This window comes from Manis pentadactyla, chromosome 7 (genome assembly GCF_030020395.1).
Source record: "Manis pentadactyla isolate mManPen7 chromosome 7, mManPen7.hap1, whole genome shotgun sequence".
Classification (NCBI taxonomy): domain Eukaryota; kingdom Metazoa; phylum Chordata; class Mammalia; order Pholidota; family Manidae; genus Manis; species Manis pentadactyla.
Window position 1 is genome coordinate 137,534,663 of NC_080025.1, and position 24,794 is coordinate 137,559,456.

Sequence of the window (24,794 nt, forward strand, 5' to 3'; positions counted from 1 at the left end):
TGCTGAGAGTTTTTATCATGAATGGATGTTGAACTTTGTCAAATGCTTTTTCAGCATCTATGGAGATGATCATGTGGTTTTTGTCTTTCTTTTTGTTGATGTGGTGGATGATGTTGATGGATTTTCGAATGTTGTACCATCCTTGCATCCCTGGGATGAATCCCACTTGGTCATGGTGTACGATCCTTTTGATGTATTTTTGAATTCGGTTTGCTAATATTTTGTTGAGTATTTTTGCATCTACGTTCATCAGGGATTTTGGTCTGTTGTTTTCTTTTTTGGTGGGGTCTTTGCCTGGTTCTGGTATTAGGGTGATGTTAGCTTCATAGAATGAGTTTGGGAGTATCCCCTCCTCCTCTATTTTTTGGAAAACTTTAAGGAGAATGGGTATTATGTCCTCCCTGTGTGTCTGATAAAATTCCGAGGTAAATCCATCTGGACCGGGGGTTTTGTTCTTTGGTAGTTTTTTGATTACCGCTTCAATTTCGTTGCTGGTAATTGGTCTGTTTAGATTTTCTGTTTCTTTCTGGGTCAGTCTTGGAAGATTGTATTTTTCTAGGAAGTTGTCCATTTCTCCTAGGTTTCCCAGCTTGTTAGCATATAGGTTTTCATAGTATTCTCTAATAATTCTTTGTATTTCTGTGGGGTCCGTCATGATTTTTCCTTTCTCGTTTCTGATACTGTTGATTTGTGTTGACTCTCTTTTCCTCTTAATAAGTCTGGCTAGAGGCTTATCTATTTTGTTTATTTTCTCAAAGAACCAGCTCTTGGTTTCATTGATTTTTGCTATTGTTTTATTCTTCTCAATTTTATTTATTTCTTCTCTGATCTTTATTATGTCCCTCCTTCTGCTGACCTTAGGCCTCATTTGTTCTTCTTTATCCAATTTCGATAGTTGTGACATTAGACCATTCATTTGGGATTGTTCTTCCTTTTTAAAATATGCTTGGATTGCTATATACTTTCCTCTTAAGACTGCTTTTGCTGTGTCCCACAGAAGTTGGGGCTTAGTGTTGTTGTCGTCATTTGTTTCCATATATTGCTGGATCTCCATTTTGATTTGGTCATTGATCCATTGATTATTTAGGAGCGTGTTGTTAAGCCTCCATGTGTTTGTGAGCCTTTTTGCTTTCTTTGTACAGTTTATTTCTAGTTTTATGCCTTTGTGATCTGAAAAGTTGTTTGGTAGGATTTCAATCTTTTGGAATTTACTGAGGCTCTTTTTGTGGGCTAGTATGTGGTCTATTCTGGAGAATGTTCCATGTGCACTTGAGAAGAATGGGTATCCTGTTGTTTTTGGATGTAGAGTTCTATAGATGTCTATTAGGTCCATCTGCTCTACTGTGTTGTTCAGTGCCTCCGTGTCCTTACTTATTTTCTGCCTGGGGGATCTATCCTTTGGGGTGAGTGGTGTGTTGAAGTCTCCTAGAATGAATGCATTACAGTCTATTTCCCCCTTTAGTTCTGTTAGTATTTGTTTCACATATGCAGGTGCTCCTGTGTTGGGTGCATATGTATTTAGAATGGTTATATCCTCTTGTTGGACTGAGCCCTTTATCATTATGTAGTGTCCTTCTTTATCTCTTGTTACTTTCTTTGTTTTGAAGTCTATTTTGTCTGATATTAGTACTGCAACCCCTGCTTTCTTCTCGCTGTTGTTTGCCTGAAATATGTTTTTCCATCCCTTGACTTTTAGTCTGTACATGTCTTTGGGTTTGAGGTGAGTTTCTTGTAAGCAGCATATAGATGGGTCTTGCTTTTTTATCCATTCTATTACTCTGTGTCTTTTGATTGGTGCATTCAGTCCATTAACATTTAGGGTGACTATTGAAAAATATGTATTTATTGCCATTGCAGGCTTTAAATTCGTGGTTACCAAAGGTTCAAGGTTAGCCTCTTTAGTATCTTACTGCCTAACTTAGCTCGCTTATTGAGCTGTTATATACACGGTCTGGAGATTCTTTTCTTCTCTCCCTTCTTATTCCTCCTCCCCCATTCTTCATATGTTGGGTGTTTTGTGCTGTGCTCTTTCTAGGAGTGCTCCCATCTAGAGCAGTCCCTGTAAGATGTCCTGTAGAGGTGGTTTGTGGGAAGCAAATTCCCTCAGCTTTTGTTTGTCTGGGAATTGTTTAATCCCACCATCATATTTAAATGATAGTCATGCTGGATACAGTATCCTTGGTTCAAGGCCCTTCTGTTTCATTGCATTAAATATATCATGCCATTCTCTTCTGGCCTGTAGGGTTTCTGTTGAGAAGTCTGATGTTAGCCTGATGGGTTTTCCTTTCTAGGTGACCTTTTTCTCTCTAGCTGCCTTTAAAACTCTTTCCTTATCCTTGATCTTTGCCATTTTAATTATTATTTGTCTTGGTGTTGTCCTCCTTGGATCCTTTCTGTTGGGAACTCTGTGAATTTCCGTGGTCTGTTAGATTATTTCCTCCCCTTGTTTGGGGAAGTTTTCAGCAATTATTTCTTCCAAGATACTTTCCATCCCTTTTCCTCTCTCTTCTTCTTCTGGTACCCCTATAATACGGATATTGTTCCTTTTGGATTGGTCACACAATTCTCTTAATATTGTTTCATTCCTGGAGATCCTTTTGTCTCTCTCTATGCCAGCTTCTATATGTTCCTGTTCTCTGGTTTCAATTCCATCAATGGCCTCTTGCATCTTATCCATTCTGCTTATAAATCCTTCCAGAGTTTGTTTCATTTCTGCGATCTCCTTTCTGGCATCTGTGATCTCCCTCCAGACTTCATCCCATTTCTCTTGCATATTTCTCTGCATCTCTGTCAGCATGTTTATGATTTTTATTTTGAATTCTTTGTCAGGAAGACTGGTTAGGTCTGTCTCCTTCTCTGGTGTTGTCTCTGTGATCTTTGTCCGCCTGTAGCTTTGCCTTTTCATGGTGATAGGAATAGTCTGCAGAACTGGGACGAGTGACGGCTGGAAGGACTTCCTTTCTTGTTGGTTTGTGGCCCTCCTCTCCTGGGAGAACAGCGGCCTCTAGTGGCTTGTGCTGCGCAGCTGCGCGCAGACAGGGTTTCTGCTTCCTGCCCGGCTGCTATGGAGTTAATCTCCGCTGTTGCTGTGGGCGTGGCCTGGCTCGGGCTGCCCCTTTATGAGGCACTGGGTTCTCGCAGGTGCGGATGTGGTCTGGATGTTGTCCTGTGTCCTCTGGTCTTTATTCTAGGAAGAGTTCTCTTTGTTATATTTTCATAGATATATGTGGTTTTGGCAGGAGATTTCCGCTGCTCTACTCACTCCGCCATCTTGGCTCCACTCCCTCAACCTTTTTTTTAAATAAGTTTTTCATCAAGTGACAATTTGACTTCTTCTAAATTGTCAACTAAAAAGGCCCTGTGCTGGGCACCTCTCTTTCCATGAGTATATTGGGAATCGCTTTGCAAAATACTCTGGTGTACTATTAAATTTGCTCTGATCAATGATTTTCTTTTTCTCCTATAGGTCTGGCCTGGAAGAACTGTGTTTCCAGATTATACCAACCCCCAGTGTGCTGACTGGTGGGCAATGGAATTTGAACTTTTCCATAATCAAGTGGACTTTGATGGAATCTGGATTGTGAGTTCTTAATACTTTGAATATTAGGTGACTAATAATATTCGTATTATATATCTATATCATTGAGTCATGGAGCATAGTGGGAAGGGAGGCGAGGAATGCAAGTATAGCAATAATTCTGACATTCCCATTTTTTTTCCAAATTCTTTTTTAAAAATTAAAGTATCACTAATATACAATCTTATGATGGTTTCACATGAACAACGCTGTAGTTTCAGCACTCACCCATATTATCAAGTCCTCACCCCACCTCATTGCAGTCACTATCTATCAGCGTAGTAAGATGCTATAGGGTCATTACTTGTCTTCTCTATGCTGTACTGCCTTCCCTGTGACCTACCTACAGCTAACATTCCCTATTTTACTGTTAAAATAATCTTACGAAAACATGTATCTTGGAATCAAAATCAGATTATTAGAGCTGGAAGTAATCTCAGAAATTTGTTTGAGTCCAGCTCTCCTTTTAGAAGTGAATGAGCTGAAGTAAAAATAGGTTATATACTCTGAACATTGTTGCACAGCACATTAATTGTTCAGTTGCTCTTTTATTTAGACATGTTGGACAAATCAGAGCCAAAGTAGCCAGGTGCATGATAGGACTGTGGCTGCAGTAAGGACAAATGTCACATATAATGCCACGTGAAGACAGATGCAAAGCGTCAGATATTCAGCAAGACTTAGGGGGCTTTGGAGTTGAACTTTTTTCTATTTATAAGAGAAATGTAGAAAATTCAAATGATACAGAGAGCTGAAAAGATGAGAGCAAAAACCCTGTAAAATGGTATCAGCGGAAGACATCCAGCCTCAGTATTTTGGTGTGCTCTTCCTAGTCCTCACTTACGTGCTGTGGCACGTGCTCACCCTCTTGCTCTCTCTGCACATACATATGCTTGTATATGTATATGTATTTTTTGTGTTTGTGTGTATTCATAGCTATATATGGATATATAGAGAATGTTGATATACATGAAATCGTATAAACTGAAACCTTTTCTCACCTAATATATTTGAAAATTTTTACTTTCAGCAATTATAGACATATATCATTTCGAAGGATTTTAAGACCTTCTCCATGAAACCTTCAATACAAAGGACAGGATTAGGATAGCAAAGACAGGAACATCTATTTCTTTCCATGTACATAAGAGCCTCTTGAAAAAAGAAAATCTGGAATCATTTCTCTGATTCCTCAAAGAAAAAAAAAGACACTGTCAGTAAACATAAAGGTCATATTACTTTTTCTTAATAGTTCTTGCTTTTCATCTTGTAGGACATGAATGAGGTTGCCAACTTCGTTGATGGTTCGGTTTCAGGATGTTCCACAAGCAGTCTCAATTTCCCCCCGTTCACTCCCAGTGAGTTGTGGTGGTTGGTCTGATTAAAGTGGCAGTGTACAGTTGGTATTTTAAATTTGTAAGGATACATATGAACAACCTGGCAAAGGAGTTTGTATACAATGTACATAGGGAAAGGAAAATGTGGGTAATATGTAAGGAAAAACTGGGAAGAAAACCGAAACACTCCATGCTTTCCTAAATGAAGCATAAATTCACAGGGCAATCTAGCCTTTCTACCTACAGCTTTTTCTAGGGGAAGGTCCAGGGAGGATGTGGTGCAGAAGCCAGAGGCTCGTTGTTGGTCTATGTTTCACTCCAGCATGCACCCCCACAGGCCAGGGTTCAGAGAACCAGGCTTGGTCTTTAGCTAAGCAAGAGTGTGAGGAACTAATGTGAATCAAAGATGAAGGGAAGCTAGAGCCCAGGGCTTGGGAGGTCAAAAAGTCAGTAAATATGATGGTAGTGAGCTCTGACTGAACTTTGAATAGCTATCTCGGGGTGTGGCTCTGGAACCACAGCATTTGTTGTAGTTTAAAGAAAGCTGGTGGTTCACAGATAAGTTTTATCTTTAGTTTAAGAAAGAAAGGAATGAGCTGCTAGAATTATAGCATCTTATGAAGACTTCTAGTATGGTGGGGAAATAGGAAATGGAGGCAGACGGGTCAGAATCTAATGTTGGATTTGAATGGGAAGCTAACAGTTCACACTTCATTCTTTTCATAATAAAAGCTATTTATATTTTAGTAAGAGGGAAATACGACAGTCAAATGGCTTTGGAAATATTAATTCATGTCATATGAATTAAAGGATCAATAGGTCAGAAGTAAATAAGCCATTAAGAAACTGTTGCAATAGTTAGGGTCCAAAGGTAATTTGGATCGGAACCAGAGGGGTGCAATGGGGGCAGAAAAGAACAGATGAAGGAAAGAGAGGTCAGGCAATTGTCCTCTATGATATCTGTCAGTAGCAAGAAGGGGTGAGAAGTTAATTTATACTTTCATCCAATACTTTGATTCTTGGGCCCTGTAACTTAGCTTATTTTGAAGAATGCATATTAAACTTCAAAGTCTAACTGGATTCTCTTGCTTCCAAATGCCTGCCTCTCATCACATGAGGCTCAGATGGCAGAATGTGTACGGTCTGCCCAATTTATTTATATATCAGAGAAATCCAAATATATAGTCCTCTGATAGCCTGGAAGCTGTGTGATCATTTGCAGGGTAGTCCCAGCAAATGCCTGCCCAGGGAGCTGTCCTTTCTGGTTCTGTGATAGTCAAGGAGTAGGGAATGTGCATTCAGGCTCTCATTGACTGATGCCTCTTTTGTCCCAGGAGTCTTGGATGGGTACTTGTTCAGCAAGAGTCTCTGCATGGATACAGTGCAGCACTGGGGAAAGCACTATGACGTGCACAATCTGTATGGCTACTCCATGGCGATTGCCACAGCCCAGTAAGGCCACTTTGCTATGGACCAAGTATTGATCTCACTAGATGCCAGGTGCCAGTGTGTTATTTTAAAGAACTCTGCAAGATGAGTATGATTGTTATTATTGTATGAGTGAAGAAATTGTCTGGCACATAGGGAAGTGGGAATCCAATAAATATTTGTAGAATATATGAAATGAAAGAGTGAATAAATGAGTGAATGGAAGGTTGGTAGAAAGAAAGAAATAACTTGACGAAGGTCAGTCAGCTAATAAATTGTAACAGCAAAGTTTAAGCCCATTTTTGCATGAGTCCAAGGCCCCTGTATTTTCCTCTCTGCCATACTGTGTATGACTGGAGTAGGGAGGGATAAGTAATATATGGACTTCATGTGCTTAGGGGTTTTAGGTACTGGCTTAGCATCCCTCTCCTGTGCTGTGTCTACATTTTGTATGGGCTTAAATTCTTTAGTGAGGAATAAGTATTGAGAATTTACTCCACTTGCTGCAATACATCAGCAAAAAGCCAGGCCAAAACCACAGGCATTCGTTAGCAGTCATGGGTGTAATGTTAGCTGCCTTGGAAGTTGCTGAAAAAATTATAGGGCAAAAGTTTTTAAGTATATACATATGGACTTCTAAGTTAAAAAATATAGCTGTTATATATTTATATTTACTTATAAAAGTACACACAAATACATACAATTTTTAAATGTCTTTTCTTTTTACAAAATCATGAACAAAGTGTGTCTCCTTAAAAAAAATTAAGTTCTAAGAGGCTGTTCATTAGTTCATTTTTGTCTGTGTTTGAAATCACACGATGTGAGAATTGTATATACATCTGTGTCAAGTTAAATTTCACCTTTGTTCCATAGAGACTGCATACCTCTAGTCACTAGCCTTTTCAAGGCTGTTTTGAAATTCTTGAAAATTTTGGCGTTAATAATGTGCATCAAAATACCTTAAACAAAACTAAACATAACATAACAGCGCAGTCTGCTCCCAACGGCAGCTCTCACCTTTTTGGGAGACAACCAGCAGAGAAGAATGGGGTGTTAACTTTGTAGATTCCTGGTATCGCTGCTGTATCCCCTGGGCGGAGACATGCCAAGGTCACGCATTGACTCCCTAAGTCTCTCTCCTTTTCAGAGCTGTCAAGACTGTGTTCCCTAACAAGAGAAGCTTCATCGTAACCCGTTCTACCTTTGCGGGATCTGGCAAGTTTGCAGCCCATTGGTTAGGAGACAATGCAGCCACCTGGGACGACCTCCGATGGTCCATTCCTGGCATGCTGGAGTTCAACCTTTTTGGTATCCCAATGGTGAGTCCACATCACAGGCTCTTTTATGAACCTCAGTTCCTGCAAAGCCTCATTCTAGAAACTTTTCAAACCATAAAGCTCCCCTCTTCTACTTTTTAGGGCCCAGGGATTTAAGGCCTTGAGAGCATGTGCTTCACCTTTATCAGTATGACTCTGATATCACAACATTTCTTCCTGCTCTGCCTTATAAACATACAGATATAAAGATAGATAAAGCTATTGTGTGTTGAGCATTTTATTTACATTATCTCATTGACTAAAACCTATGTTGCTAATAGTGCCCACTTTAACAAAATGAGGAAATTGAGGCACAGAAGTGTTAAGTCACTTACTTGAAGTTATCTAACAGTAAAAAGTGGATACAGGATATACTCCAATTCTGATCACACTTTACGGGTGGGTCTTCTCAGTTAAAGGTTAGCAAAGTTCAGCTGGGAGGTCCCTGATAGAAAGCCAAAGGGAGGGCAGTGATGGAAGTGAGCTGTGCACACCATCTGTGTGTCCTTCCAGGTGGGTGCTGACATATGTGGCTTTGCACTGGACTCCCCTGAGGAGCTCTGCAGGCGGTGGATGCAGCTGGGAGCATTTTATCCATATTCCAGGAATCACAATGGCCAAGGCTACAAGGTAAGTCTCCCAGGAGATATGATCAAGATAAATTTGGTTTACATTGGGACTGGATCTATCTGCATCCTCACCCAGAAATCAGTGGAGCTGACCTCCTGCCTGGTGTTCACTTGGACTTATTCGTAACTGACCAGGGCCTGTGGTGCACCGTTAAAATGCCCTGATGCCACAGACTCTGCCATTTCTACAGTCGAAGAAATGGTGGGTCTGCAAAGGTTTTTATCAAGCCTGTCTACACTTTATCTGCTTGCTCATTTGGAATGAGAATCAAATAAGGAAATAGTTCAAAATTATTTAAATGGCAGTCTCCTGAGCAATCCTAAAGTGTGACTGACAAGGGATGAGTTGCAAGGTGAACAGTGGCCACTTACTTGGTGAAATGATGTCCGTTTGCTCAGAGACACAGTTTGCAGCCTAGGCCCCAGGTCTTCCAGGCAGGAAACTCCTGATTGTGCTGAATGGGGTCTGGAATTCTCCAGATGCTTCTGTTACATAGCCAGATCACAGCTGCCACCTCTTGTTCTGTCCCAGGCCCAGGACCCTGCCTCCTTCGGAGCTGACTCTCCGCTGTTGAATTCCTCCAGGCACTACCTCACCATCCGCTATACTCTATTACCTTACCTCTACACCCTCTTCTACCGTGCTCACAGCCGGGGGGACACGGTGGCCAGGCCCCTTCTGCATGAGTAAGTTCACCTAATCCAGCAGAATTTCATTAACTGTACCATCAAAAAGCAGAGTGAAAATTGAAACAGTTCAGGCAGTTACTCTGATTGGCATACCTATAAACATACACACCTCTTTTTAAAACTAGAACACTCAATTGGTACTTGCCAGGCTATTGCTCCTAGGTACTATTCTGGAGAATGCATTGTTTATTTTACTTATTTTTCCTAAAGGGGGATTGGCAAATAGAATTGCAGTCTGGAACCTGCTGAGCATACACCCTGGAATAGGAATTTCTGCCAACCTGGGGGGAGAGTAGGAGGGTACATGGGCTGTGGAAAGTGGTCCCATCTGCAGTGGGGATGCAGAGAGGCCCCAGGCAGGCAGCCTGCATGTTTCAGACAGATCTGGGGGGAGAGTTGCCGGGAAGCACTGGCCCACCTCCCAGTGAGCGTCTCTCTCATCTCCAGGTTCTATAACGACAACAGCACGTGGGATGTGTACCGGCAGTTTTTATGGGGGCCCGGCCTCCTCATCACTCCAGTTCTGAATGAGGCAAGTGTTCCCACGTGCTGGTGGTCTCTGCTTCTATTCCTGCTGTGCCCCAAACTCTTCTCTCTCCGTGGAACCATTTATCTTCCCTTTGTTCCAAACCTATTTCCTTGAGTAGCTTTGAAGAGTGTGCAGGGCCTTGGGGGAAGTTCAGTATCTGTTACTACATATTGTTTTCCGGAGAAACCTTTTGTTCTTGACCCAACCAGTTCCCAACCTGTGTAGAAGCATCTACTAGTGACTCTGGACTTAGGAACCGTCCTGTTTATCATCAGATTCTCCTAGCAGGTTATTACTCACTCCGAGCTGGAGAGGCAGAATGGAGCAGTGACCCAGCACTCCTTGTGAAGTCAGGCCCATCGGGGTGTGGTTGACAGGTGCCTCTGCCACTTAGTACCGGTGGGGTCGGGGCACGTTCCTCAGCTGCAAAGGTGGGAAAACAGTAGTGCCTGCCACTGGGGACTGTTGGAAAGACCGAATGAGTCAGTCCATGTAAAGCTGGAATTTTTACCACAACATGTATGTCAATATTATTATTATTATTATTGTTGGTATTCCTAATATGGTTCCATTCGGGATTTTTCTCTGGGTTGCCAAGTTATTGCTGCCATTATTCCTATTAAAGAAAAGCAGGAGAAAGGCACAATTTGATGATAGAGAGAGAGAAAAGCCATGTGTGCATTCTCAGTATATGGCTAAGAAGTTCCCAAGGGAAGGCTAAGAAATCCATTTTAGCCCCTTCAGAGGCCGGGCCATGAAGAACAACATTGTGTTTCGATTTCAGGGTGCTGAGAGGGTGATGGCTTATATGCCTGACGCGGTCTGGTATGATTATGAGACGGTAAGTAGCTCTGACTTCTCTTGAGCTCCTCAGGACCTCAGCTGCATAGACAGGATGCTTCTCTGGAGAGAGGAACATCTATCCATGCAACAAGGAGTGTTTCTGCAGTGTCCTCTAGTTTCATAGCAGAGCCGATAAAGTGAGCCTCAGTCACTTAACATTAGTCATGATGAAATCAGAAAAAAATACTTTCATATCCTTTATTCAGAAACAGGAGAAAGACTCAAGTAGAATAGCTGATCAGCAAATATTGGCAGCACCAGCAGACAATTTCAGCTGGTCAGGGAGCAGATTACTTGTTTAGGACTATCAGTTCATGTAATATATGTCAAACACCCTCAGCATGGCATAGATTTCCCCCCATACTCCCAAATCATGACAAAACCTATTGTGCTTAGCTTTTTCCTTTCTCTCTCTGGATTGCCTTACTAGATGGAAATTCAGCTAGGTGGAAAACGGACAGAGCTGTAGAGAGCTTGGCATACGGATGGGAGGTAGAGGAGAACGCGTGGCTGTGCCAGTGTGTTTGATTTGTCTGTGTGCATCAGGGCGGCCAAGTGAGATGGAGGAAGCAGGAAGTGGAGATGGAACTTCCTGGAGACAAAATTGGACTTCACCTTCGAGGAGGCTACATCTTCCCTACCCAACAGCCGGCCACAACCACCGCGGCTAGGTACAGCACGTCTGGGGGCTTCCCCGACAGGACAGGCACAGGCTGGCCATCTCTGTTCCCATCTGTTGCCCCTGCAGAAAGACCTGAAGCATTATGTGAAGTGTGGGGAGCAGGAGACTGGTGTGTGAGTGTGTGTGGGGGTGTGGGGTGTGCATGCACATGCATGTGTGCTCATCAAACTGTCCCCACACTCCTGTGATTTAAAGCTGCATCCAGATAGATTTTGAAAGACTTTAATCACTCTCTTCTGTAACCCACTGAATTTCTCCTCAAAACACCCTGACTGTTAGGCTGGTCAACCTTTCTGGTTTCCCCAGGACCATTCCAATTTTAACCAAAAGTCTCATGTCTTGGGAAACCTCTCAGTTCCAGGCAGATGGGGTTTGTTGGTCACCCTACCTGCTTTGGTCAGACCATCTGTCCATCACACTATGCTCTTGATTCATTCATTCTCATTCCTAGGGAGTGGGGGGTCCACTTTCCATGCTCCTATAATTTCTATTTTCCATTCCTTTCCTCCCCGTGAGACATTTCTTTCTCAAGGTGCAAAACGGGGTTTCAAAATTTACTTCTTCCTCACTTCAGATCTCCCGCATATCACTCATTTCTCCTTTATGATTCTTTGATTCTGAAATTCTGGACTCCATCTATACTAAAGAGGCGTACATATATGCCTCTCTAAAAGTATGAGCTTATTTGGTTTTACTAGCCTGGGAGTGTTTTGGAGGTTAGAAATCTGTCTTTTCTTTTGAATCTTCCTTCCTTCCTTCCTACTGTAATTTTTCAAATTGTAGACTTTTTATGATACTGATGGAAAAAACCTGTACTAATACCAGCTGTTTTCTTTTTCTCTGATTGTTCAGCTTCAGGCTGTCCTGTATACTGATACCCCAATTATCTTTCCAAAATGAAGATCTCCATATGTTACACCCCTGCTTGAAGTCCAGGCTATTTCATTAGGATGGTGCTCAAGGCCAGTCAATCTGGTTCCAAGCTAACAGCTCTGTCACCTTAATACACATCTGTAGACCAGCCACGTCATAATTTTTGCTATTCCCTAAAATTACCCATCTATTTTGCTGCATTTAGGCTTCTGCACTTACTACCCTTTCCAACATCCTTTGCCTGGTGCATTCTTAGTGACCTTCCAAATTAATCTCAGATTTCATCTGCAGGAAACAGTCCCTACCCCTTCCAGCCAAGGGAGTACTGCCACTTCCAACTTTCTGGTCATTTTTTATGCTTTTTTGCTCTTCAGGTGATTTTTTTCCTTAACTCAATATTGTTAAGTATTTCAATCATAGTTATTTACACTCTGCATCTGAAAGTCTTACTATCTATAGTCCTGCAGGGAATCTAAAGCTACTCTTAGTTGTTTTGCCAACCTTCATTCAAGCTTGTGTGTTTAGTAAGTGTTTTGGTTTTCATGTGTAGTGATCTTAGGATCCAAATGCTGCTGTCATCTTGGGATCCTAGTAGCTGTCTCCAAGGAGCATGTATTGTAATTTATCTGGGATCATGTGGTATTTTAGTGGGGGTGTCTTCCAGTGCCCAATGTCCTCCCGAATAGCTAGTCCACACACTGCTTGAAGTGTTGTTCTGCACTCCTAAAGTATTTAACTTTTGTGTCACTCTTTATTTTCTGCTTTGTTTGGTGACTATGCTTAATCTTTCTTACAGTGTTTAAGGTCATCAATGCACCTGTAATCTATTCATCTTTGTATCTTAAATATCCTAGCAACTGAGAGCTACTCAGTATGTGTGTGTTAAATGAAAGCAGGTGATTTTGTTGAATATGGAAGCTGACTTGCATGGACACAGTGGAAGGCTGTCCTGTGGAAGAAAACAATATGAACATGAGGTCAGGGAGGGACAAACAGGGGCAGGGAATCGGTAGGAATTCTGCAAGAGTGGTAAAATAGAGATTCCAAATGCAATTGCTCTTTCTTTCCCCCTCTTTGTCTATGTCCATCTATTTCACCATCTTTTTGACCAGTGTTTTGTGATTCCTATCCTAAATTATAAAACAGATAGAGTATTTAAATTTCTTTCTAAATGAACTAATAATAAATAATCAAATTAGGAAAATTGCCATTATATAGCTAGATTTATTGCTCTCTGAGTCAAAATGGTTCTTAGGCAGGGAAAAATACATCCCTCCAAGTTAATGCTTCTCCTGTGCATATCATCTCTAAAATGATTAGGCTGAACCAATTGTTGTCTAAGATTTCCTTGTCTTCCAATAGTCTGTATTCTAAATAATAGTTTAATCGGCAACTTTTATGATAGCTATTACAGTGATTCTGGTGCTTAAATTCTTACCTCCTGCATAGATGTTTATTACTAGTGTTTTGGGTATTTCTGCCTCCTGTGACATTACTAGTTCTAGAGAAAGATGTGCCTGTTAATTTTGTCCTTGTACTCGGAGAAAAGCAGATCCATCTGCTGCTGGTAACCTTTCCCATTTGAATCTGATGGAAACATTTCCAGCTCATTTGGCAAAATTCTTTTGAGTCCTAAGTCGTCTCCCACATCAATCTTGTCTTCCACAGTCGACAGAACCCTCTCAGTCTTATCATTGCCCTGGATGATAACAAAGAAGCAAAAGGCGAACTTTTCTGGGATGACGGGGAAACACAAGGTGTGTACTGTTAAGACAATGTTGCCATTTCCTGACCTGCTTCTTGGAGTTGCTCCTGGTGATCATTAGGCTGTGGGAGAAATCTCACCGGGCACAGTAGCTTCAGTTGCTCCAGAGAACTTTGGTTTTGGTTATGCTGTTCAGGGGTGGGGTAGATGGGCCACAGATGGAAGGAATATACATTCTACTGCTAGAATGCTCCCACTGGCCAGCATACATGTAGGCTCTCATTTTATTGTCAATGGGCACCTGAAAGAGATGTTTTCAAGACTTCCCCCAGAATTCTTCTGAACAAACGCTGATGATATGAGAAACACCCATGCCAGTGGGACGTGCTTGTATCCGGCTATGCACGTTTTTCTAGCTCAAGTATACTGACAGCTCTTATGGCTTCAGCTCAAGAAATAGATGCAGTTGAGATATATGCCTTGGAAGCACTTGGCAGGGAACGTTTTCAAGGTTAAGGTTGAAAGCAAGAGGGAAATCGGGTTTGCTCTTGAACACTTCGTCTATAATTTTGTCAATCTCAAGATGTAGCTTCAAAGACAGCTGGGATGACACCTGTTCTTCTCTGGTGAGCAGGCCAGGGTCTGACTCATCTTTCTCTCACTTTCAGATACTGTGGCCAATAAAGTTTATCTCTTATGTGAGTTTTCTGTCTCCCAAGTGAGTAGAATATTTTAATGAATCTTAGGTGTGGGCTTTTGTCCGACCATTAGTTCACTTGTATTTGGCTATGTGTGTAATTATGTTTGTAGTTTCATGTGCATTAATGACTATAGGTGAACACATTTCAATTTATGACTTAAGTCCCAATAACTGAATTATTTATTTTAGTAAAAAGAGTCAATGATATGGATAAATCAAAGCAATCTTTTTAAGTGCATTTAAAAAAAGTGTCTGTGTCTCGCTCCGGCTCAGGAGAGTATTAAAATAAGTTAGTGCTCCTTGAGCATGCATTAGTAGAGAAAGTTAAAAGGCACTCAGAGTGGTTTGGGGTATCTGGTCTAGGATGGATTATTTGAGTGATTTGAGGATCTGCATATTATAGGCAGACTTTTGTGCTTAATTGTTTTGCAGAACCGCTTGGATGTGAAGATTTTGCAATCAACCTACAAAGATCCCAATAATTTAGTATTTAAAGAGATTAAAATCCTGGGTACACAGGAACCCCACAGCATTACAGTGAAACACAATGGCGTCCCGAGTCAGATCTCTCCTAATGTCATTTATGATCCTAACCTACAGGTAAAAATCCACTTTGTCGAAGCTAGATAGAATTCTTTCTAGCTTACGGCATTCCTCCTTGCCAAGGTTGCCTGTGTTCCAGAAGGACCAGAGCATGCTCTGGGGCCTGGGGTGGGGGAATCAGAGGGCTAAGAGACAAAAAGTGAGGCGTGAATGAGCCAGGCAGCTGCTGAGAAACCGGCCTAAGACAGAATGGGCTTCTCGTTCCTGGGCCCTTATCTGCCCCTCAGCCTTCTCTTCCCTCCTACTGGGGCAGAAGACAGCCAAGTTAAGAACGTGGGGAGCAGGGTTAGAGGAAAAGCGGGTCTGCCAGCTGCTGGCTGGTGCTAGGAAGGGAAAAGGTGCAGGTCAGGTCTCCATTTAGTAAAATTCTGAAGTGCATTTTTTTTCCTGTTTTAAGGTGCATAGACTCCCTCCAAAACACACACTTTTAAGAAATACTGGAACTCAAACGATTTGATGAGCCTAGCTAATGGCTACTTATTTGGCTAGATAATAAAAATAAAATAGTGTTCATTCACTGGAGTGAGGCCTCATGCTCTTGAACAGGTTGAATCAGTTCCTCTCTTATCCTCCCGTTCTGAGGAAGCTTTTCCCCAAATATTCCTTACTCGGGTACTCCAGGTGACCTGGGCACCACCGGGTCCCATGGTTTGTGAGAGACCTTCTGAATTTGGAGAAAATAAGGAAATTTAGTCTTCTACCATAATGATACATCAGTGACATTTGACTTTTCTCTTACAACATATACAGACGATGCATACATTATAAAGTCAGGGATAAAGTATCATATGGTTGGTTATGTGTACGGCAAAGTGCAAGCCATCTGAAGGGTACATATGTGAAAATAAACTCAGTAAATGTTTGTTAAGTAAATTACTGTAAGAACAAAGGAACTCTTATTTTTTATTACTGTTTCTTTTTTGTTGATTGAGGTATAGTTGGTACATAATATTATATTGGTTTCACATATACAACCAATGATTTGACAGCCTTCTACATTATTAAATGCTCACCCCAATTAGAGTAGTTTTGTCAGTCTGTCAACATATTACAGTATTATCGACCATAATATGCTCTACCTTCATCCCCGTGACTACAGTTTGGCTGATGGGGTGACACAGTTTATACACAGGAAACTACTGGGAAGGGGGCAGGAAACCAAACTAGCATATAGGGAATGTCAGTTTATATTGTCCCTCATCTAATGTTCAAGCTTGATGGGGGAGTTGAGCAAAGTCCTTGGAGAAGTCAGAGTCAGCTCTCTTCCTGTAAGCTCATGTCATTTTGAAAAATGGGGCAGTGTTCCTTGGGTTGTCCGGTCTGATTTCTATTCCCTTTCCTAACAGAAGTCTCAGATCTTATAAGGCCTTTATCCCAAGGCTAAATTTCCTTGTCACTTGCTCATTCCTACAGGTTGCCCTTATCACGGATATTAATCTTGTCCTGGGAGAAGCCTACACGGTGGAGTGGGGCCTGAAGATAAGCGATGCAGAAAAAATAGACTGCTATCCTGATGAGGATGGTGCTTCTGAAAAAAACTGCAGCGCCCGTGGCTGTGCCTGGGAGGTAACAGTGCCAGTGCACATTAAAGCCCTCTCAGCTTAGTCTGTAATCTCATGAGCATAGCACCGGTGACTGCGTCGCTGCTTAAAATCCATGGAAGGGAAGGGCTTTGGAGGAACCTGGGTTTTCATCTGGATGTAAAGAAAGCGTAGACACATGAGCAGTGCCTTTTTTTTTTTTGCAAGGACACCAGGAATTTAAACTTATGTCACCCTCAAAGGGCATATAAACAAAGAGTGCTGGTCTGGCGTTATCTCCCTGTGAGCTGCCTTTGCTAGCCCCTTTACATTTGGCGACCCCACGGCCACATGCTGAGCTGATTTCGACTTTACTTTTCAGGCGTCCAGTTCTCCTGGAGTCCCTTTTTGTTATTTCGTCAACGATCTGTACTCTGTCAGTGATGTTCAGTATGACTCTCATGGGGCCACAGCTGTCATCACCTCAAAGTCTTCCCTTTATGCTTTTCCCTCAACACCCGTGAACTCCCTCCAGCTGAAGGTGACCTACCATAAGAACGCCATGCTGCAGTTTAAGGTATGTGTTCACCGCACACGTATCAAGTATTAACTGGGCACTCCTCAATTCCATCATGTTTTGCTAGCCGAGTTTACAGAACCTGAAATTAAGTTTGCTCTTCTAAGTTAACCATGTTACGATATACTAGGTCATTATCCTAGTTGCAAAAGAGAAGGACACCCCTGATGGATCAGTGAGACCTACTCTAATTGTCATTTTGAAAAAGATGATTGTGTCTACTGTAAGGAAAATGATTGGGAGGACAAGAGTGAGAAAGGAGAAACATGCCAGGAGGCTACTGTCCCATGTGAGGGAGTGAGCTTAGACCAGGCCCAGGAAAGCGAAGGCAACAGCAGACACTGAGGAGGTAGGATTACAGGGTCTGGTGATGACTGCAGTTAGGTGATGGGGAGAGGGAAGCATCAAGAAGGATTGCTTGTGTCTCTACGTGGATGATGGTGACAGTAACTAGGAACGTAGAAAGGTTTGGTCTTGGGCAAAATGACATGACGAGCTCAACTTGGGACACTGAATATAGGATATCTGTGAAATAGCCATGAGAGTGTAGTGATTACTTTCTTTTTTATGATTTAACTACATGTAAGGACTAGGATGGCTATTCTTATGTCTGTTTCCCTACTAAATTTAAGGTTTCTCAAAGACAGGAATTTGTTCTTACATCTTTGTGTCTCTGAAATCTAACACAGCCTGGTAGATAGTTAGCACTCAGATGTTTATTGAGAGAATAAATGAAAGACATTAGGCATTGCCTAGAATGTTCTTCACAATCTGATTACCTACCTGAACAATGAATTCTTTTATGTCTTCTAATACGGGGATGATGTTCTTTTATATTTCTATCCTTACTATAGCATGGGTATGTGGTAGGTACCTAGTGAGTCTGAAATAAATGAAGTGGCTTGGGTTTCTTACTTTACCTTCTGATCATATAGTACCTCTTTCCAAAATATTTGCTTCTTTCTGATACTGCTTTAATACTCTGTGCCTTTGCATTTATTTCTCTACTAGGAATGGCTTGATTTCCTTTCTAAGCCTGGTTAATGGCTGCAAAGCTTTTAAGACTCAGCCTGTATTTTTCCCAAGAAACCATCTCAATCTTCCAGAAATACCATTAGGCGTTTCCTTCTCTGCACTCTCACAACACTTCTGTATAGCTCTGCATTAACACCTTTCATCACCCAGGTTTTGTAGGTACCTCTCTTTCACCTTCCCATTAGCTTGTGAATTTCTTAAAAACAATAATCATGTCTTATTCAGTCTAGCATTTAGTACAGTGTCAGAATCAGGCTGGGAAACAATATGTCCTGTAGACAGAGAAATGTAGATTCAGACTCTTTGTGAAAGGCATCAAGGTTCTGGCTAAGAGTATAGGTTTCAAGAGTATTATGCTTTCCCTAAATTTTTCCCTTCATTCTAGATTTATGATCCAAATAGCAATCGGTATGAAGTCCCAGTCCCTCTCAACATACCCGTGGTTCCATCCAGCACCTCTGAGAGTCAACTTTATGATGTCCTCATTAAGAGTAATCCATTTGGGATTGAAATTCGTCGGAAGAGTACAAACACTGTAATGTAAGTGCTCCTAGACTGATTTGGAATTACAGTTACCTGTACATTCATTGCCTGGCTCATTGTCCTTGGAGATATCCTGGCTCAAAGCATTGTACTATTCATTTCCAGATTCATGAATAAGTTTTTTCCTTTGGGTCCATTCTTTTGAGAAATTTTCAGTCCCCTGAGAATAATTATTGAGGCAGTTGCGTGTATCTAGGGAATTTATTCAACAAACATTTATGGAAGACTTTCTCTATATTAGGTGGATATAGAGATGAGGTCTTTCTTCCATGATAGGGAAAAGAACAGGGTAATTCAAGAGTTGTGGGGTGGTTACTGCTTTTGATACTGTGGTCAGAATAGGCTTCTTAGAAAAGGTAACATTTGAAACAGGACCTGGTGAGAAGGAAACACTGTGGGGAGATCTGGGGGAGGGGCAGGACATTTCATACAGATGGAATAACAAGTGCACAGGCCCTGAAACAGGAGCAGATTTATAATATTAAGGGGGGAAAATGTCCAGTGTGGTAGGAGCCACATAGAAAGTAAGGAGGTGGGCGGAGGGAGATGAAGCTGGGGTTCAGGTGGGCTTCAGATCAGGAATGGCCTTGCAGGCTTCATAAGATGTTTTAATGAGAAATCACTGAAGAGCTGTAAACAAAGGAGTGACACGAAGTGAGATACTTCTAAAAATGTCACTCTGGATGCTGTGTAGCACATGGACTGTCAGCAGCAAGAGCAGAAGCCAGGGCTGGTGTGGGCCGGCAGCAGCCGAGACCGTGAGAAGTGAGATCGGCATTCTAGAGGGAGAACTGGGAGGCGCAGTGATAGAGGGAAATAGAAGAATGAAGGCTACCTCCTGGGCTTTTAACAAGGACATCTATGATGATTTCAGTCAGCTAGACTTTGTGATTTGTTTGGGAGGTTGACAGGGTCCTGGGTGGAGAGAGGGCATCAAGAGTTCTGTTGTTCTTGAAAAGCCAGCTGTTTGAAGCCAAGAGGGTAGCCCGTTTCTTTTCTAACACACCCTTTTGTTGCAGCTGGGACTCTCAGCTCCTCGGCTTCACCTTCAATGACATGTTCATCCGCATCTCCACTCGCCTTCCCTCCCAGTACATCTATGGCTTTGGGGAGACCGAGCACACAGCCTTTCGAAGAGACTTGAACTGGCACACGTGGGGCATGTTTTCCCGAGACCAGCCACCAGGGGTAAGGGCAGAGCATTCGGGATTTGTGTCTCGGCTTCTCTCCACCCACTGTGTATACTTCACGCTTCACCTTCCCACACTCATTCCGGATGGTCGTTCTGCATTTAGACAAGTGGGCCAATGCTCAGTCTCCTTTGCTGTCCACGCATTTAGCTTATTTCATAGAGAAAACTAGACACACCTTATCAATCATTTTGTGTTGAATTTCTTTCTCAGCTACAGTGTCTTTTAACCTCCTGCCGCTTCTCCCCCATGACTCTCCCAGTACAAGAAGAACTCCTATGGCGTCCACCCCTACTACATGGGCCTGGAGGAGGACGGCAGTGCCCACGGAGTGCTCCTGCTGAACAGCAATGCCATGGGTAAGACGGCGCCAGCATCTCCACTTAGTTTTGTGAACCAGTCATTCTTGAGTAACTTGAGACTGTTTGACATAGCTGTCCCTGGAAGTCAAAACTTATTATCTTATAGACAGTTTCTTTTTTTTTCCATTTAGCCTTTCCATTTATTTAAGTTCAGTAACATGTGGTAACAAGAATTAACTCTTATTTGCCAAAAGTAATGTAACAAGGGTTAGCAAAACCAAGCAAGTCCCTAATATCCTGGAGGTGAGCGAGTGGGAGTCATCTACATCATGTGAGTTAGTGGTGAAGCTGGGGGTGAGAGGGCTCGCTCTGAGGGCATGATACTGGCACAGGGGTGGAAGATCAGGAGGGGGAGAAAGCATGCACATAAAAATGGGTAAAGTCTGACTAATAGTATTACACTGATGTCAGTTGCCTGGTGATGATGATGGGCAATGGTTGTATAGGGCGTTATCATTGGGGGAAGAATACAAGAGAACTCTCACTGCTATTTGGTAATTTCTTGTAAGTCTTAAACTATTCTAAAATGAAAGTTATAATAATTTAAAAAGAACAGAATGACAAAACCTGTAATAAGATAATAAAGCAGCCCAAAGGGAAAACAATCCAGGGGTGGGGCCCTATTGACTTTCACTTGACTTCTTTGATTCTGTGTAGGTATAGGGAAAATACGTTCTCTTAATACTCTACAGCAGGGAGGCATAGGAAAAGGGAGAAAGTGTGAATTTCGGGGGTAATTTCTCATCTTGAGGGTTTCCAGCTTGATTAGTATTTTCCGATATTTTCAGATGTGACGTTCCAGCCCCTGCCTGCACTGACATACCGCACCATAGGAGGAATTCTGGACTTTTATGTGTTCTTGGGGCCAACTCCAGAGCTTGTCACTCAGCAGTACACAGAGGTAGGAGAGAATTCAATTGGTCATCAGATATTGACACAGTATAGCCTGAGTGCCAAATCCGCATTCACTAGGATAGCTCTCAGATGATAACTGGAATTGCTGGTCTTTCTGGGAGACAGGTAGATTATAAAATAAGGAGAAAAAATGTATCATAATAACCATTAAATGTGTAGCCTTTCCAAGCACTGTGAAGTAGCAGAAATAGTAGTGGTACTAGTTGCCTTTGGCAATGGTGGTGGTAGGGGTGACAGCAATGGTAGTGATGGAGGTAGTGGAGAGGTAATGGTGTTGCAGGTAGTGGTAAGGGTACTGTGGTAGTGGTTATGATGGCGGTGGTAGTGGAGTGATGGTGATGGTGATGGTGGTGGTAATGGAGATTGTGGTGGTGATGGTAATGGTAGTGATGAATTTGTGGTAATGGCGATGTTGATTATGGTGGTGGTGGTGATGGAGATTGTGGTGGCGGTGGTGATGGTGATGGAGATTGTGATGGTGATGGTGGTAGTGATGGAGATGGTGGTGGTGATGGTGGTAGTGATGGAGATCATGGTGGTGATGGTGGCAATGAAGACTGTGATGGGTGGTGGTGGTGGTGTAATGGTATTGTTGGTGGTGGGAGAGGTGATGGTGTTTACAGTGGCCATGACAGTTGTTGTAGCTTCAAAGCAACCAACGTGTATATAACTTGATGTTACTGATATATTATCTATGGATGTCAGAGTACTTTACATAAATTAACTCATCCAGTCCTCACAAACACTACAAAGCAAATACTATTATTATCCCCCAATATAGTAGTGAAGAATCATCTTAATACCCAAGAGGTTACTTAACTTTTGCCCATAGTTGCATAGCCAGCAGGGATTGGAGGCTGTATGGTTACCCGGGCATTTTTCCCCTGGATTCTGTGCCCTTCACAAGCTAGCCTGCCTCTCGAATCAGTAAAATTAGATTTCCCAGAATTCCTAGGGGTAGGTCAGGGCTGGCAGGAAGCTGTTTTCAGGTCATCCCAGGGACTTTGCATCCTCTTCGTTTCTCTCTGGATTTGAGTTTGTTGATAATCTAACTTGTGACACTGGAAAAATATTCTTACTACTGTGTGTACAACTTCAATCCAGATTCTTCTTTTTAAAGACCAATTTTTCTGTCTGTTTTCTAGTTGATTGGTCGGCCAGCGATGGTTCCTTACTGGGCCTTGGGGTTTCATCTGTGTCGCTATGGATACCAGAACGACTCCGAGATTGCCAGCTTGTACGAGGAGATGGTGGCTGCCCAGGTTCCTTATGTACGTTCCCCGTCTGTGGAGTTCCGGCTGTGGGACCTCATGACCAACATCAGTTGTTGGATTACTTTGATTTTTGTGGGTTTCTATAAAGTTACAAAATGCTTTCTCATTCAATATCACGCTAAACCTCATCCCAACCCAGTAATATTATTAGGTGGTGTTATTGTTCCCATCTTAAAGAATCACAGTGATTTGCCAAAGGAAGAGGACACACGGTCAGCTCCAGAGTTCTTTCTGCTATATTATGCTTCCATTTCTTTTATATGCATTCCAAACATTAGTCAAAAACATTCTTGGTATCATAAGAATAAAGGTTGCCCAAACAGTAGTTTTGCTTCATTTAAAAAAATGACCCAGATTCAGCCAGACCATAGTGTGTGGGTAGCTACAGTTTCCGGTGTAGCACTTTGCCAGACTGCAGAGGGCGTTCCCCCAGCTTTGAGCCGGTCCCTGGTCAGTGTAGGGATCTTGGGGGCTATTCCCAGAGGAAATACATTTGGAGAAAAATGCTGTCCTTCCTGTGAGGACAAGAGGTGTCCAAAAGTAAAAGGATTGATCCCATTAGCCACTGACATATTTATTTTTATTCTGTGTATTTTGCTATTGTTCACAGTTTTTGCTATTAATGGAAAGTATAGCATACAGTATTTCATTCTGAATAACAAAGCTGTGTCTAATAACCCCCCAGACTGGACATTCCAAAGCAATCACAGTGCCACTTTTGTTTTCTCTTGGGAGAGGGAACTACAATCACTATTTATATTGGCTGTTTACAAAGCACTTGCTCATCTGCTGTTTCCATTTATCCTCACAACAGCCCTGTTGAATAATCATCCTATTGAAGGATGCTACTAAATAAGCTACTAAAAAACCTAAATGTTTTTTTTTCTGTTTTATGACTGAACATTCTAAAATTTCTCAGAACCTAGTACCTAAACAAATGACAGAGCTGGGATTTGAGTCAAAAAGAAGCCCTCTGAAATCCACTCTCGGTTAGCGGAGGGTTGTGATCGTCCAGAATCTAGACTTCACGAGCACCAGCCTCTCCGTTTTCTTGTGTGCTCCCCCAGGATGTGCAGTACTCAGACATCGACTACATGGAGCGGCAGCTGGACTTCACCCTCAACCCCAGGTTTGCTGGATTTCCAGCTCTGATCACTCGCATGAAGGCAGACGGGATGCGGGTCGTCCTCATTCTGGTTAGTGCCCACGTGAAGAGAGGGTTCAGGGTTCCCACGTCTGGAACACTCCTCCATGTTTGGGAAGGTGGGTAGGCTGGGGTGGAGAAGGCTTTACGTTGTTTGCACTCATGTGACCAGCAGAGAAGCTGATATTCAATGAGTGTATTTCCCAGGATTCCCGGAAGCTCTACAGCGCGGGTTGGAAGCTGGTACCTTCCCTTCTGGAGAGTTCTCCTTTCCGTCCCAAGTCGTTCCCTGGCTTTGATTTTCTCACCTGACCTGTGCTTTGATTGCAGGACCCAGCCATTTCTGGCAATGAAACAAAGCCCTATCCTGCATTCACTCGGGGTGTGGAGGATGACGTCTTCATCAAAGACCCAAATGGGGGAGGCATTGTCTGGGGAAAGGTATGGTTGGAGCAGTGACTCGCTCATCTCTACCTAGGAGTGGGGACCTGTTAGTGAGCTTAGGCATGTAGGTTTCTTTTGGTCTTTTCCACTTGGGCTTTGAGGTTAGAAGTTCTTGTTTTCTTAATCAATAGTTGTCAACATAGGACGTTTTAAGGAATGTTATGTGCATCGTGCAATCCACTTTTTTCTAGATCAATGCTACATGAAAACCGAAATGTTACCATCCCTAACACCAGGTTTATAGTTTCTTAGGAAAAACTATGTAAGAGAAATTATCTAGGGCTTCACTTTTGAACATTTTTCTCTCCACAGGTCTGGCCTGATTTTCCTAATGTCGTTATAAATGCATCTCTAGACTGGGAAAGTCAAGTGGAGGTAAAGGGCCCTTTCTGGATGTTGGGTGAGATCAGGGTTGCCACAAAGGTGCAGCCGTACTCAGGACTGGACATCCCCATGCGGTGGGCATGGGCGTGGTGAGGAAATACATTGAGGAACATGTCCTGTGGGTCCATCTGTGTGCCCCTTACTTTACATGTAATATTTTAACTCCCATTTGGAAGGTAGGTATTATTGTTATCCTCAGCATAACTAGGATTCATAGAGCTCGAATTACTTGTCCATGTTTTAGGTGACAGGGTAGTGGTTTCAAGTCCAAGGCTGTCATAGTCCAAAGGCCCTTGACATTTCCGCCCCTGAGAAATAATATGTTTTCCCTGAATTCATGTATTTGTTGTTGCCTCTGTTAGTGGTGCCTTGAGTATCTCATTTAACAGAGTCTCCAGACGCTGCCTTTGGTTATTGGTTCTTTTTCTCTGTGCCTCTGATCTTCACGCACAGGCTCCTCCCTCCTGGCTCTTGCAGTTCTCTCCCATCCTGCC

General features: G+C 42.4%; 1 protein-coding gene across 1 annotated transcript in view; it reads left to right on the forward strand.

Annotated features, from left to right (window-relative positions):
- Positions 1 to 24,794, forward strand: part of LOC118932546 (probable maltase-glucoamylase 2) — a 189,158-nt gene that overhangs the window by 34,922 nt on the left and 129,442 nt on the right. The window contains exons 13-34 of the mRNA XM_036926117.2: positions 3,467 to 3,580; positions 4,851 to 4,935; positions 6,249 to 6,366; positions 7,490 to 7,661; positions 8,172 to 8,288; positions 8,820 to 8,974; positions 9,425 to 9,509; positions 10,291 to 10,347; positions 10,896 to 11,020; positions 13,573 to 13,661; positions 14,278 to 14,327; positions 14,742 to 14,909; positions 16,326 to 16,478; positions 16,815 to 17,009; positions 18,430 to 18,584; positions 19,607 to 19,775; positions 20,040 to 20,136; positions 20,928 to 21,040; positions 22,200 to 22,325; positions 23,396 to 23,524; positions 23,803 to 23,913; positions 24,229 to 24,291. Coding sequence (XP_036782012.2) covers positions 3,467 to 3,580; positions 4,851 to 4,935; positions 6,249 to 6,366; positions 7,490 to 7,661; positions 8,172 to 8,288; positions 8,820 to 8,974; positions 9,425 to 9,509; positions 10,291 to 10,347; positions 10,896 to 11,020; positions 13,573 to 13,661; positions 14,278 to 14,327; positions 14,742 to 14,909; positions 16,326 to 16,478; positions 16,815 to 17,009; positions 18,430 to 18,584; positions 19,607 to 19,775; positions 20,040 to 20,136; positions 20,928 to 21,040; positions 22,200 to 22,325; positions 23,396 to 23,524; positions 23,803 to 23,913; positions 24,229 to 24,291 — 2,646 coding nt within the window. The remainder of the gene's footprint in view (positions 1 to 3,466; positions 3,581 to 4,850; positions 4,936 to 6,248; positions 6,367 to 7,489; positions 7,662 to 8,171; positions 8,289 to 8,819; positions 8,975 to 9,424; positions 9,510 to 10,290; positions 10,348 to 10,895; positions 11,021 to 13,572; positions 13,662 to 14,277; positions 14,328 to 14,741; positions 14,910 to 16,325; positions 16,479 to 16,814; positions 17,010 to 18,429; positions 18,585 to 19,606; positions 19,776 to 20,039; positions 20,137 to 20,927; positions 21,041 to 22,199; positions 22,326 to 23,395; positions 23,525 to 23,802; positions 23,914 to 24,228; positions 24,292 to 24,794) is intronic.